The sequence below is a fragment of the Anopheles nili genome, chromosome 2, assembly GCF_943737925.1.
Source record: "Anopheles nili chromosome 2, idAnoNiliSN_F5_01, whole genome shotgun sequence".
Lineage (NCBI taxonomy): Eukaryota > Metazoa > Arthropoda > Insecta > Diptera > Culicidae > Anopheles > Anopheles nili.
The window spans coordinates 11,178,676-11,192,222 of record NC_071291.1 but is presented as its reverse complement, the minus strand read 5'-3'; the positions used below and the strand labels follow the sequence as shown (position 1 = coordinate 11,192,222).

The following is a 13,547-nucleotide window of genomic DNA, read 5'->3' as shown; positions in this document are numbered from 1 at the left end:
CGTTAATGCATTAATGCAGTTTTTCTATTTCATATCGTACGTACAGCGTATTAATGCAGTCGTACCGGCAAGCGGAAAGGAACAAATGGCTGCCGATGCACCGTGAGATGCATCGTCACTGCACCGCACGATGGTTCTGTGTGTGTGTGTGTGTGTGTGTGTATGTGAGTGCACGGTTGTATGCGCCAACGGGCGTTTTGTCGTCGACACTTGCTGCGATGTACGCGAGGGGTAACCTTCGACGAGTTTATTGACGTTACGTGTGTCGGCTTCCTTGGCACCACGTTGAGAACAGGGTAGCCCCGGTACAGAAGAGCGATGCGCAAATCTCGAGAAATTCACACGATCAGCATGTGGGCGCAACAACTCGCGTGCCACGTTGGGAACGGTGGAAACACATCCGAGGACATCGCGCTGTAAAGAATGCTCCGGCATGGCTGTTTTTTTTTGCTAGGCAAGTGAAAGATGCCGAGAATGCAGTTTGCAGCAAGTGATTGTTCAATCGTTCACTCGTGCCATACGATCCTCTTGCCGACTTCCGGATGTTCGTCAGGGGCTGACTGTGTTTGTGAGTGACGTGTTCAAAGAAGCGTCCGGCCAGGGGCGGAAGTGGTTGTCTGTGCGTTTTTGTTTTTAGCAAACGCTCGCGAGCCAACGAATGGGTGGTTTGCATTTTTTCCCGTCGCCCAGTGCTTCGAACACGCAACAGGTTGTTTTATGATGAAACTGACACGCGGCGAATGTTCTCCGAGACCATGCCACCGTTTGACACACGGCCGTACGGCACGAAGAGCGTCCAAAAATAGGCAGATGAGTTGGAGCTACGATGGCGCCATGTTTGATGCGTTGTGCTCCATTGCAAGGATGGTCTCTCGGTATGCTGCTCGAATATCACGTGCTTGTTAGCCTCTGTTGCTCTCTCTCTCTCTCTCTCTCGCAGGAGGAAACGCTCAATTGGAATGATATTTTCCCCAGAAGTTTTGCGACCGAACGATTCAGCATTCTATTCACCACCAGCGATAGGTTCATTATAACACGCTTGTTTACTGTCCGACGAAACAGCTGCTTCTAGGACATTCCGTAATGCAACTATTTTTAGTCCACACCATTTATGCTTTTTTGCTGCAACCGATTGATAAATTTAGAACAGGGTTTCCCTGTTTATCGGTTTTCTGCTGTAGTGAATTGTTTTTGCTGCATAGCATATTTGAAATGATCCAATCAGGCTCACGGACAGCATAGCGGATTGGAAGAAGAAAAAAAGAAAAACGAAGCTTTATTAACGGTTGGGGTGGGCTGTGATGTGGTGAAAAATAAACCTCTCCCAAACCGCCACGGGGGCCACCTCGGGTGTGCCAATCCATTTTTAGATCGCGGTCGCCTCATCAGCATCATTATTGCAGTTCGTCCCAATAAAATCGGCTCCTGAGAGCGACGTATAATGAGCGAAAGAATGTGCTGAAACTCAGAACCATCGATGGGTTTTTTCTCGAACCAACGGAAGGATACTCCGGTATATCGATACATCCGTTTGGGTGGTCCTTAATAACAAACCAATTTCATGCGCTTTGGTTTGACTAACCTTGTTCATCTTGCGAAGTATTAGTTGTATAAATAAAAGCATTTAAATATGAGCCAGCAAATCGGGCTGCTCGCTCTGAATAATTAATCCGTCGGGTTTTAAAGCCTGCCTGGTAGAACAGCACCGCGGATCTGAATGAAACCGTTCGATGGTCAGCATTCGTAATGGCGACAGCGTATCTCCTCGCAAAACCATCTGACGAAGCGCCAGTTTTAGTGAATGCCAACGCCCGCATTCGCCATCGAGGAAAATACCAGACAAACGAACGAACCAGAGGAAGGAAGCAGGTTTCAGGTCAGCAAATCGTGTCCGTTTTAATGTCGCTCGTGCCCGGTTGGGGCTTGTTTGGCGGCGCTGTTCGTTGGTCACGTTTGTTGGCATTTGCTCAAATAGTTCCTTTCGCTTCCTGACCGTGCTCTACTCCCCGTGTCGCGTGTTTCGGCCACGATCGAGGCAGCATCACCCCTAATCCGTTGGCTGTTTGAATGGTTAAAAATAGCGAACACAAGATGGCAGGACTGACCCGTGAGCCGTGGGCCAGGGCGTGCCGAGTGCAGGATAAACGTAAACGATCCACGTCCGCTTGCCGGATAGAGTATCAAGCTAGAATGTGGCACCATTTCCGCGGCACGGCGTCACCTGTATCGTGACGGTGAGATTCTTGCACACGAAACTAAAAAAAAAAGGGGGCAAAAAGCGTATGTTTGAGCACAAATCTGGACCTTCGGAGTGGTGCATTACGATTTGATTCTGGTCGGCGTCATTAGGTCGATGCCTCTCTTTCGAGGATGTGGCAAACGACGAATCGGTATTTTCCCAATGGGCAGCGCACCCAAACTTAGCGATAACAAACGCCGTAGGTCTTTTTTTCACGCCATATTGTTTCACTCGCTGGCCGATCCCCGAACAAGGGCGCACCTTTTGGGGCCGATGAAGATGCAGAAGCGAAATTTATTCTACCACCCCGTGGGACCGACTTTTCCGGCCGAGCGAATAAACGAAAAACGTGAGAAATGTTTACATACTCAATCGTCCTGCATGAATTCAAACGCGCCATGTGTATGCTAATGTGGGCGCAAGAGGTGCCAAGAGATCGACGTCGGAAAATGTTTTATGTTGACCACATTCTAACCGCGTGTCCGTCGAGCCAAGCCCGTCACGTTGCGCGCAACTTCGGTTGGTTCGTGGACGTAAAAAAAGGGCGCCACACTCGAGCCGGCTCTCACCTGGGATGGCGTGTGGAATGCGTTATCCTGCGCAGAGTGCGCTACAACATGTGACTATTTGTGTTGTAGATGTAACCCTGTTTTCCATGCGGCTAAATTCGCGCCCAGCATCCCAGCCCACCAGCACGCGGAACACCGCACGCATTATTATGCGCAGAGTTTTTAGCAGTCTTCCGTCTAACGGATGGCGTACTTTTAAATCGCCCAGACTGTTTGCCTCGAGCACGTGGTCCCCGGTCCGTCTAGGGAATTAGTATAATTTATTTCCTACCCACTGATTACAATTGGAAATGGTTCACGTTCACAACGGGTAGCAAAAAACAGGACCACCAACCAACTTCCGTCGGGGTCGGGTCGACGCAAAAGCGACAGGACGAGAAGCAGAGCCCTTGTCTTCTCTTCGGTGTCGTGCCGACGATGCACGCGCGTGTTCACGTGTCAACCGGCCCAGTTGTCCTTGTGAGCACTCGGTGCGATGGTGGAGACGCGAAAAAGGAGTACATTTGCACAACACCGCGACCGAGACCGAGGGCCTGATCAACGTGTGGTGGCCGGCAACCGCCCAAGCCGGCTCATGTTGCGGAAAGTGTGACTTTACGCGTGAGTCATTGATGCATGATGCATGGCGAAACCGGTGGGTTCCTCCCCGATGGGATTGTTGTGGCTAATGGCACGTCTGCTGTTTTCGAATTCTCACGCTCGCCGTACTCACGAGGCAGCATCGCGTGGTGTGCTTTGATGTGCTTTGCGTTGCGAGCCAATGCCCGGGAAAGTCCTTCGAGGGCACGTTGCTCGCGGTGGATGGATGAAGCCTGCCGGAAGCTGCCGTTACTTGGCCGGTAACAAGAGTGGACCAAGAGTGCGCCATGTTGGGAAGCTTGCATCGCAACTGTTGCACCCTGAAGTGGTCCTAGACGAGGACGACTTTCCGATCGGAGTGCAAAACAGACGAGTGATCGATACCGACCAGGCAGAGGGAGTAAGTAACGTCACTCGGAATTTGCACGTTTGGTGCGCAGTTTGTACAAGTACATGGTGTCCACTTGACACGCTTCGTCGTCGACTGGGCACGGCTTTGACGATTATCACGATGCTTGGCATGCTTGTCGAGGAAACGTGAGCTAATTAGTGTGTGCTAGAAGGGGCTGAACAATATCCCCAATCGGTGCGTTGATACAATGTTACGCTAACATCACCCTTCTTTTTATCACCGTTGGCGTTGGCGGGTCATCAGCCGCTGGAGTTGGAAGATAAAGGTTTTCTGCTTCCTCTAACATAGCTCATGATGACGTTGGGCTACTCGTACGGGTTGTTGCCATCGTGGCATTAGTCATCCATAACTCGGTTCTTTGGAAACACCGCCTCCATGCCCAATCATCCGGTCATCTGCGTGTGATCTCATCTTTTCATCGATTGTTGAACGTCAGCATACGTGCTGATCGCTACTAGCATCATGCGAGGCCAATGGCAACACAACCGAAGCATTTTAAAATGTCTGTTAATTGTTTTCAAATTTGACTTACATACTTCAGAAAACCATCATATGGATGGTAAAATTTAAACAATAATGAAGCATTTATTTGTGCTTGCTTAATTTCAACCTTTACAACCACAGCAGTAGTAATTAATATTTGTTTTTGTTTCCTGTCTCGTCTACTTCCAGTGAGGCTAGTGTGCCTGGTTATACGTACTGCGGAGAGCCGGGGTTGAACTTTTCTGCCAACAATACCACTTACAGCGAGGATGATGCCGATTTTCCACCAGGACGCCGGGGCAAAACATCTCGAGTAAGTAGGGTGGAATCAAACTCATTTTCCATGATTGTGTTGGAGCGAGAATCTAAACGCCATATCTGCTGATAACTTTCTGTGCAAAGTACCCGCGTTTCGATTAAAGTAGAAAAAAACCCCCATCCCATACACACTCATTTGGACAAAGCACCAACCTCGCTCCGGGAACGGCATATAATCACCATTCGAGCACGCATCCTTAACCTACTTCTCAATCCACAATATCTTGGGAGCAGACGTGGTTGTTAGCCTCGACTTGGGAACGTGACCAAAGCCGCCATATCGTGATGTTAACGACACGTGAACGCGTATTTTCTGCTGCCCTTTTTTTTTTCTTACTCCCTCTTGGTGTAGCAACAATAGCTCCCACGTTGCGGAACACCTGCGGCATACTACTCTGCCGGTTCTGCCCGTCAAAACGCACCTTCCTATCCCGTCGCGGACAGCTCGAGTCGTTATCGACATCGGTTCCAATCGACGCGCCGCGTTTCGCCAGCCATTATCGGTGGCGGGAAATCAACGCCGTCTGCAGGCGTGACTGCCAGGCTCTATCTTATCGAACCGAAAGCACGTCAAACTGCAATCGATGTCCAGGTCGCACCTCGTTTTGCTCGGCGGCCGTTGTTAGGGCCGCTCAATCCGTGCGATTGCCGGACAGTGGTTGGGGTAAGCTGTTGAAAACAAAAAAAAGGGGTGCGTTTCATAGCGCTACCGGGAGTCCATTTCACGTGACATGACACGAGAAATCAATTGAATAAATGAATACGAACTGCGCGGCCCATGAATAGATGCCGATCGATCGTTCAATCGATCTGTCGATGGGGATGTTTGCTCACCGTAGGTTTTCTCGTATAATGGGGCTTTGGATCTGAGGATAGCAAGGAGCTGTCGTTGACACGATGCTTGAATCACGCAAATGTCCGAGTCACATCCGTTGTGAAATTGAAATGAATTGCACTACAGGAAACCTACTGTACGCTTGCTTGTGCATCTTGATCTAATTTGTTACGCTTTTTGTTGTTTTCATTCCATCTCGTCCCACAGCAAGATCCGTTGTCGCACAGGATCATTGAAAAGCGACGTCGGGATCGGATGAATTCCTGCCTCGCGGATCTTTCCCGGCTCATTCCCCAGCAGTACATGCGCAAGGGCCGTGGTCGCGTGGAGAAGACGGAAATCATCGAGATGGCAATACGCCACCTTAAGAACCTGCAGAACCAAGAGTGCGGCCGGGACGCGTCCTGTGCCGAGCAGTATCGCATCGGCTACAACGAGTGTCTGACGGAGGCGGCCAAGTTCATGATGCGCGAACGTGGCGAGGAGATGTGCTTCCGTATGGTGGCCCATCTGAAGGAGCACTGCAACGAGCTTATGAAGGGTAAGTTGTGAGAATTTGCATGCGTGCCAACTGGCTAATGGCTTGGTGTTCCTCCTGCAGGTGAACTGACAAAGTCTCGTTGCGGAGCGGATCTCGCGAACGGTGGTAGTCCGATCTATCTGGCAGGCGGTCAGTTGGGGCATTTGCGTGAGATGCTAACATGCCCATCGGATCTCGAGCACAGCAGCAATGATCATCACGATGTGAAGGACCTCAGCTTACGCAGTGCGACGAGTACAAGCAGCAGTAGCAATCCGCCCCAGGCCGCCGTCATCACTTCGACGGCACCGAGCATTGTGCAGCATTTGGACACGTCGAGCAACCATTCGACGCAGGACTACGATGCACCGTCACCGCCAGCACGTATGTGCAACGGTTCCGGAGGTGTCGGCATGCAGCAGGACACGAACAACAACATCAACCAGCACGAAAGCGTTCTGCGCACGATTCGCATGCGCAAGTTCTCGGAACACGCGTCACCCGAACATGAGCACAGCCACAATAGCTACAAGTTCAAGAACTACATCCAGCAGCGGTTTTCCCAGGATACGCATGAGAATGACCACGCGGGTGTCTTTGGCCATAGTCCGGTGTCGTTGCACGACGAGCAACACCTGCATCAGCATTCTCACTCGTTGCGAGCCTCGCCGCTTACGAATGGTAGTACTGGCAGTGTATCTGGGGCGGACTCGAAGTCCTCCAGCACTAGCACACTGACTGGGAAGTCATCCACCGTGGCGTCTTCGTCCGATGAGCCGTTGTCACTGAAGCGAAAGCAGCCCGGAGGTTCAGAATCACCCTCGACAGTTGGAAGTCCGATGGAGAATGGAACCCACCATCTGCAACAGAATGGTGGTGAATGTCCACCGATGGAGAAGAAGCTGGCGCTTTCCAAGAATGGCCACGCAATGGCAGCATCCTCATCAGTGGCGGCACTTGCAACGGCTGAGATAAAGCACGAAATGCTGACATCAATCGGCGGTGGTGGCAATGGAGCCGCATTGGCCCTCGGAGGTCCAACATCAACGCCCGGATTTGCCCACCATCATCATCATCAGTCACAGCAGCAGCACCATCACCACAGTTCCTACCATCCCGTGCCGATTTTCGCCTGCCATACGCAGGGTTTCTATATTCCGCTGAACGTGGACTACGAGTCACTGCTGCCATACCTGAACGGGATCGATCTAGTGAGCAAGAGCTTCCTTCAGATGCCACCGCTGCATCCGATCAGCATTAGCGTCAACTATAGCCCGGCCAGTCTGACTGGCGGTGGTGGAAGCAGCTTGCTGATAAAAGCGGCCTCCGTCAACGGGCTCCATTCGCAAACGAAGGCGAAGCTGGTCGAGGGCATCATCAACGGATGCTAGGCTCGGAATTTTCCGTAGAACCATAAAACCAACACACAACCACAGACATATTCAACCCCTAATTCAGTGCATTTTCTTCTTTGTCGATGTTCGTTTTCCATGTGTCGGTGTCGAGTCGTAAAGTGTGTCGTCTAGCTGTACTAGGATAATGATTTTTGAATGTACACGACAAGCTTTCAGGGACCTAGCGCGAATGGAATGATCGTACGCATTGTAGCAGACCAAACCATAACCAAACGGTTGGCAGAGAACAGTAAACTTAAAGCCTAACATAGCCTAGATAGGAAGAACGTCTTGTGTACGCTGAAAGCGGTGTAGTAGAGCGGAGCCAAGCAGCACCCCGAAAGGATGTTTTCTACGTGAAACATCACCCACTCAAATGGCATCATGTAGTATCAAGTCGATTCGGTCGGAAATGATAAAAAGTAGTATCAAAACCATCAACATGGGAATCCAGTTCGGTGTAGCTCACGCATATTTAAACTCAGGTATACACCCTTCCTTCCCTCTCTCTTTCACTCTCTTCCATTCGACGTACCGGAACCGGAATTCGAACGCTAGTAGATGAATATGTAACAATGTCCATTGCACGTGTCGTTTAAGTGTCTAGTAGAACGTTGATTGAGAGAAAGGGGATTTGCAGATCGATAGGGAGATAACATTCACTGCAAACTGGAACACTGTATTATCGGTAAATTTAAAACTAAATAGTGTACCCCTCATATCCTTCAATGTGACATGCGAGATTAAAATCAAAGAACTGGCAACATGTTCTGGACGTTCCCAACTGCTGCGGCTACTCCGGGTTCGTTCATTACTGTGCTAGCAGGAATTGTCTGCGTACGCCTAAATAAAATAAATAGAACTTTTTGCGTATCAAAGCAGGAAGTATAATTTCCCTGCGCCTCTACACATTAGCCGCCACCACACAATCACTCCCAACAAAACACCACCTAGTCCTTTTACCTTCTTGTAGCACGCTTTTGTAGAACAGCAGCATGAGTTTGGTCGTCTAAAGCACACTCTATTAGTTTCTGCCATTTCCGTTAACTCTCCATAATCTTTCAAAATCAAGGACAAATGATCTGTGATACTGTGGAAAAATAGTAGGAATTCGAGATGGAAAACTCCAGGATGAGAATGTAAGCTGACGAAAAGCAAGGAAATGATAAAAAAAATGTGCCGATATAACATTCGGTAGCGGACTGTAAATAGGAACAATAACAACCACAAACTATGAATGAAATGAACGAAAACTCGCTAATGCGACGCATTTGTGTGAAGACCTTAATGAAAAGACCATTTGTAAAACAAGTGATAGAAAATTGAATGAGATGACAGACCACAAGAAAACAGGGTAATTTGTTGTGAATATTGTCGAAATAGGTGAAGATGGCCCGGACGGTCTTCAAAGGTCCAAAAGAGTAGCAGCATTTGGGTACTCTCTCCCGGCCCGATTCTGCCATAGCTGGGAACCGATTAGTACCTTTTGCGAATTTCGCAACACGGTATGGGATGCGTGCGTAATATAAATGAGAGGAAACAAGTGTTTTTGTAAAAATCGCTTACAGTTAGCCCTGAGGTGACTTTTTTACTTTTTAGCCTTTTTTATACATTATACTGAACCACACAAGTATCTGAGAAATCAACAAACCTGGATGCAAAGGAAAAACTGGAATAATGTTGCATATGGGCTAGCTGAGACAATTTCGCTTCAAAAGCGGAGTTAAACCATATATCCATATACATTCGCGCAATGGTGCGAGAAATATAAACCCTTAAAACTAAAATTGATGTTTTTTTTTATTTTTATGCGTGGAAGAAGCAACAGTACAATTTTCCGAAGGTCGTATTGCAAATTTTTCAAGCGGTCCTAACAACTATTCATCATATCTATTGATTCGAATCTTACGTTTTCGGTGAAGTGAAATGGTCCGAAAGAAAAACTGAAGCAATTTAATACGTTTTAATATTTTTAAAAATATTTTCATTTTTGCAATTCACACGTGTTCAACGACCACGTGTTGTATCAATTATGGCAAGGTAGTGAAAAATGTTGCTATAACAAATATCGAATAAAAATCAAATAGCTGCATTAAGTTTTGCTGTTCGATGCACGTAATGCTACAGAAGTCCGGAACGAGATATAAACGTAGCTTTTGACAGTAGCGTTGAGCTTGTTGTGAGAGAGTGAGAGAGTATAATAAACATAGGGCTTGCTACGGGAGTGCAAAAGAGAAAGAAATATTTCGGTTAACTCCCAATTGCAAACAGCATTGAATAAAAAGCAACAAAGTGGCGTGTTTACGTTCGTTCTTTAAAATATTCTTTTTATCAGCAATAATTTGTGTTTAGCAGCACAATTTGTGATCGAAAAACGTTAAAGGGTTACAAAAGCATCCGGGCAATGGAAATTTAAAAATCTTTTAATAAAATTAGAAGTGTTTCTTCCGCTGTTTCGACTGAGTATCAGAGCCTAGTGAGTGCGGCGTTCTTGCTTGTGGTTTTAGCGTTTGTTATTCACACCAACTTTTACTCTTCTTGCAGTCATGAGTTCGATACAAGAACGGCTTCAGATGAAGCGTGTCCCGTTGGATAAGTGGTCGACGAAAGAGAAACTCTGCCTGGCTTCGTCCGTGGCATGTAGCGGTGACCAAAATTGGATGTCCGTGAGCCGATCGCTAAAGATGCTTTGTAGTTCAAACCGACCAAATGACTGGTTTGCGCAAAAGTCCTGTGCTGCCCAGTATGGCAAGCTTTTGGAGAATGTAGAAACACCGAAACGAAAGAAGCGTACCGCGTCTGAACGGGACGGGATAGCGGCTGTAGAAACACCCGGAGAATCCATTCTTCGGAAATTGACGCAGGAGCGTATCATTGAACTGAAAAAAATCATTCAAGAGGAAACACAACAGTATATCAAGGTGAAGGAAGATATCATACTGATTCAAAGTGGAGTAACGGACGAAAAGAAATTACGTGAGATGTGGAAGCAGATCGAACAGGAAAAAGCCCAGAAGGAGAAGGAACAAATACAGCACGAAGAGTGGCTTAAGGAGCGCGAAGAAAAGAAACTTGAGCTCGAGCGTCAGTGGCGCCCCTTGTATCCGAACTCACCAAACGCCAACAAAGCTTCGACGCCTCCGATAAAATTTAAAGAGGAAACCGATGAAGACAGCCAGGGATCCTGTAAATCTGGAACGTCTCCATTGCTAACATCACTGCTGAAAAATCCAGGAGATGTGCGAGCACCTGGTGCTTCAACAACACCCGCGACAATCGCACGGTCGACATCATCGCCAACAATTACGAATCTTTTGATTGGAACCGCTGGAAACGTTGCAAAATCTCTGTCATCGACTACGTCGGCCACCGGCATGGGAGATACGGAGCATCAAGCCCAGTTTGGTGTAGAAATTAAACAAGAGGCACTTACTGCTACTGCAAGAATGACTGAGGAAAAAGAACATAATCAAGCAAACTTGGAAGGCGCATCCACAAATGTCAGCAAAACGGATGATGCTGTCAGTTCTGGTTCCCAGAAAGCTACTGCCTCGAATCCAATCAAATCTGAGACATTATTCTCTGAAATGGACAGTGAAGATAATGCAGATCCTGCGAAAGACCTAATGGAAGCATTGGAAGACCTAATACCGGATGATTTCGATGAGATACTGAAGGAAAACAGCGGCATGCTCCTGGAAGATGTTGATCTCAAAAACGTTGTGGACTCGATCATGGAGGAGGAAGAAAGCACCTTGAAGGAGAAGGACCATATAGAAATGCCCGAGGGTGTCGAAGATGTACAGATGACCGAAATTGCAGGAAACATTAGTAGTGAAACGGCTTCAAAAAACGAGGAAACCTCGGTGGAACGCATTAAATCTCCACCACTAAACGCTCCGTCGTCTTCATCGTCAGCTGCAGTAGTAGCCGCAACGCCAACAACAGTAGTTACTCCAGCTGAAACGGCAGCAGTCCCATTGGTAGCTAAAACTAACGTCGAAGATGCCTCGGCTAAGAAGCAAAATGAGCCGTCAGCTGAAGAAAAACAGAATGATTTTCAAAAACAGACCAATTCTAATGTGGAAACGCTGAAGGAAGACAAGACCCAGGAAACGGAAGATTCCAAAATGGAGATTATCCCGATTGAAGATAGCACCAGTAATTCTCCGGTTACGAATCAATCAAGCGATGATAACAAAGATGCTGCGGAAGACTCCAGTGGACAGGATCAGCCAGAAAGCGTGATAGTTGTGTCGGATTCCGCTAAAGAAGATGAAGAGGATGAAGATCAAGAAGCGGAGGCTAGTTCTAACGATGCACCGGCTGCGATGGACGACGAAGATTCCGACGATAAACCGCTTGCTTCACTGGACGTTGTTCCTGAGGTTGTTGCGGGGGGAACCGATAAAACAGTTCAAAAGGTAGAGGACGATAAGATGACCACCAAACAGGAAGCTTCAGTGGAGGAACAAGAGAAACGTCCCTCTGAATCGATCATGTCGCCTGCAGATGTGACATTGGAAATGAATAAAGAGGATATCGCTTCCTTACCCGCGGATGAGGCAAAAGCGAAGAAGGAAGCGATGGAAAAGCTTGCCTCGGAGTACGATTTTAAGGATGACGAGGAGCCAATAGTGCAGTTATCGATTAAAAAGGTGAAAGAAGAGAAGCACGTTTCCGAAGACGAGGTGGTTGAAGACACCCAGGATACGGTCGATGAGCCGGAGGAAGTGAAAGAGGTGGAACCGCCAGTGAAAAAACCACTCGTAGATGATGCGATACTCACGGTGACAGACACCGACGACGATTCGCTGATCGAGATGAAAATCGGAAAAGCGAAGCGCGATTATTCGCGTCGTCGTTTGGCAGACGAAGCGCAAAAGCTCAGAGACGATATGGCGGGACACTCGCGTAGCGATGAAACCGAGGGACGATCGCTTAGAAAACTTCGCGATCGGGATCGCTCCGAGAGCCCGTTTGTTATGCAGGATGAGGAACCAAACGAGAAAATGAAACGAAGCTACTCGTCGACACCGGTGATGGATTCCATACCGGGTTCGCCAGCCTCGAGCGAAGATCGCGATCATCGCGCTTGGAAGAAATCAATTATGGCAGTCTACTCAAAAATTTCGGGTTTGAAAAATGCAGCGGCGTTCCAGAAACCATTGTCCGAAGAACAAACGTCAGAGTTTATCTACCGACCGATGGATTTGGCGCAGATCAAACGTAACATCGAAAATGGAAACATAAGAACGACCGCTGAATTTCAGCGCGACATTATGCTCATGTGCACCAACGCGGTTATGCTGAATCGAAGTGACCTTTGTCCGCCTCACGCGGCTTCCCTGTTGATGCGAGAAAGTATGTCCATTATCGAAACGGGCATGGATCCAAAGGCGGCGAAGGAGCGGGATAACGAACGTAACACCCACAAGCGAAGCTCGAGGAAAAGCACGACGAGAAATTCTTCTGCTGGAAGAAGCTAATCGAAGATCACATGTATTTTCATATTCTTATCAATAAAGCGTGCGAAATCTATCACATCTATGCAGTTTGCATTTTGCCTTGTGTTCCGAAAAAAGCTATTGTATTATATTCACAGAATGATTGTGACTATGTCATTTTCATGATTCCAAATGGAATTTGTATGGATTGCCTATTGCTTAAATATATAGGAGCAAAGAGGTTTTGATAGGTGACCGTACCTAAGATAACTAAAAATGCCCCATATCTTTGGTTAATGCAGCACTCACGATGAAATAATACTTTCTACACCAAAGTTTTCTCCCACGCACATTCGATCGCGAGCGATTCGATCCCAAATGAGTTTTTCCTGGAGTCAATACCACTAAGTGATAGTAGCGAATAGCTAGCTAAGTGAGTGAATCGATTGTTTATACCAGTAATAACTACTTCCTAGCGCCGATTATTTGGTGGCTTAATTTAATGAAGCAGTGAAATGAAGTAATCTGTCCGATTCAAACACCTTTTAGGTCATCAGGTAACTGCAAAAAAAAAGACATTCAACCAACGCGCCTAAATGCTACCAATCTACGTTTATAGGCACACATATCTTAGCCGAAGCGAAAAGAAACCTGTTCGCGAGCGGGCAGCATCCGTATGTTGGCCTACCCACGACACTCGTTTGGCTCACGCTTGCCGGCAACATTCAGTGGGGCAACTTTCCTTCTCCCA

General features: G+C 47.6%; 2 protein-coding genes across 2 annotated transcripts; both read left to right on the top strand.

The window, feature by feature from the left end:
- Positions 1-5,675: 5,675 nt before the first annotated feature.
- On the top strand, positions 5,676-7,479 carry LOC128722692 (transcription factor cwo). The gene is made up of 2 exons (XM_053816405.1): positions 5,676-5,976; positions 6,037-7,479. The coding sequence occupies exons 1-2, from the start codon at positions 5,691-5,693 to the stop codon at positions 7,344-7,346; spliced, it is 1,596 nt and encodes a 531-aa protein (XP_053672380.1). The 5' UTR covers positions 5,676-5,690; the 3' UTR covers positions 7,347-7,479.
- A 2,416-nt stretch (positions 7,480-9,895) lies between these two features.
- On the top strand, positions 9,896-12,876 carry LOC128720039 (bromodomain-containing protein 8). Its single transcript, XM_053813685.1, has one exon. It carries the CDS (start codon positions 9,896-9,898, stop codon positions 12,836-12,838), a length of 2,943 nt encoding a protein of 980 aa, XP_053669660.1. The 3' UTR covers positions 12,839-12,876.
- Positions 12,877-13,547: the final 671 nt, after the last annotated feature.

Bases quoted from the DNA above. Each gene is read 5' to 3' on its own strand.
- LOC128722692 (XM_053816405.1), top strand. From the start codon at position 5,691: ATGAATTCCTGCCTCGCGGATCTTTCCCGGCTCATTCCCCAGCAGTAC. The intron at 5,977-6,036 runs GTAAGTTGTGAG...TTCCTCCTGCAG, and splicing joins CTGCAACGAGCTTATGAAGG to GTGAACTGACAAAGTCTCGT.
- LOC128720039 (XM_053813685.1), top strand. From the start codon at position 9,896: ATGAGTTCGATACAAGAACGGCTTCAGATGAAGCGTGTCCCGTTGGAT.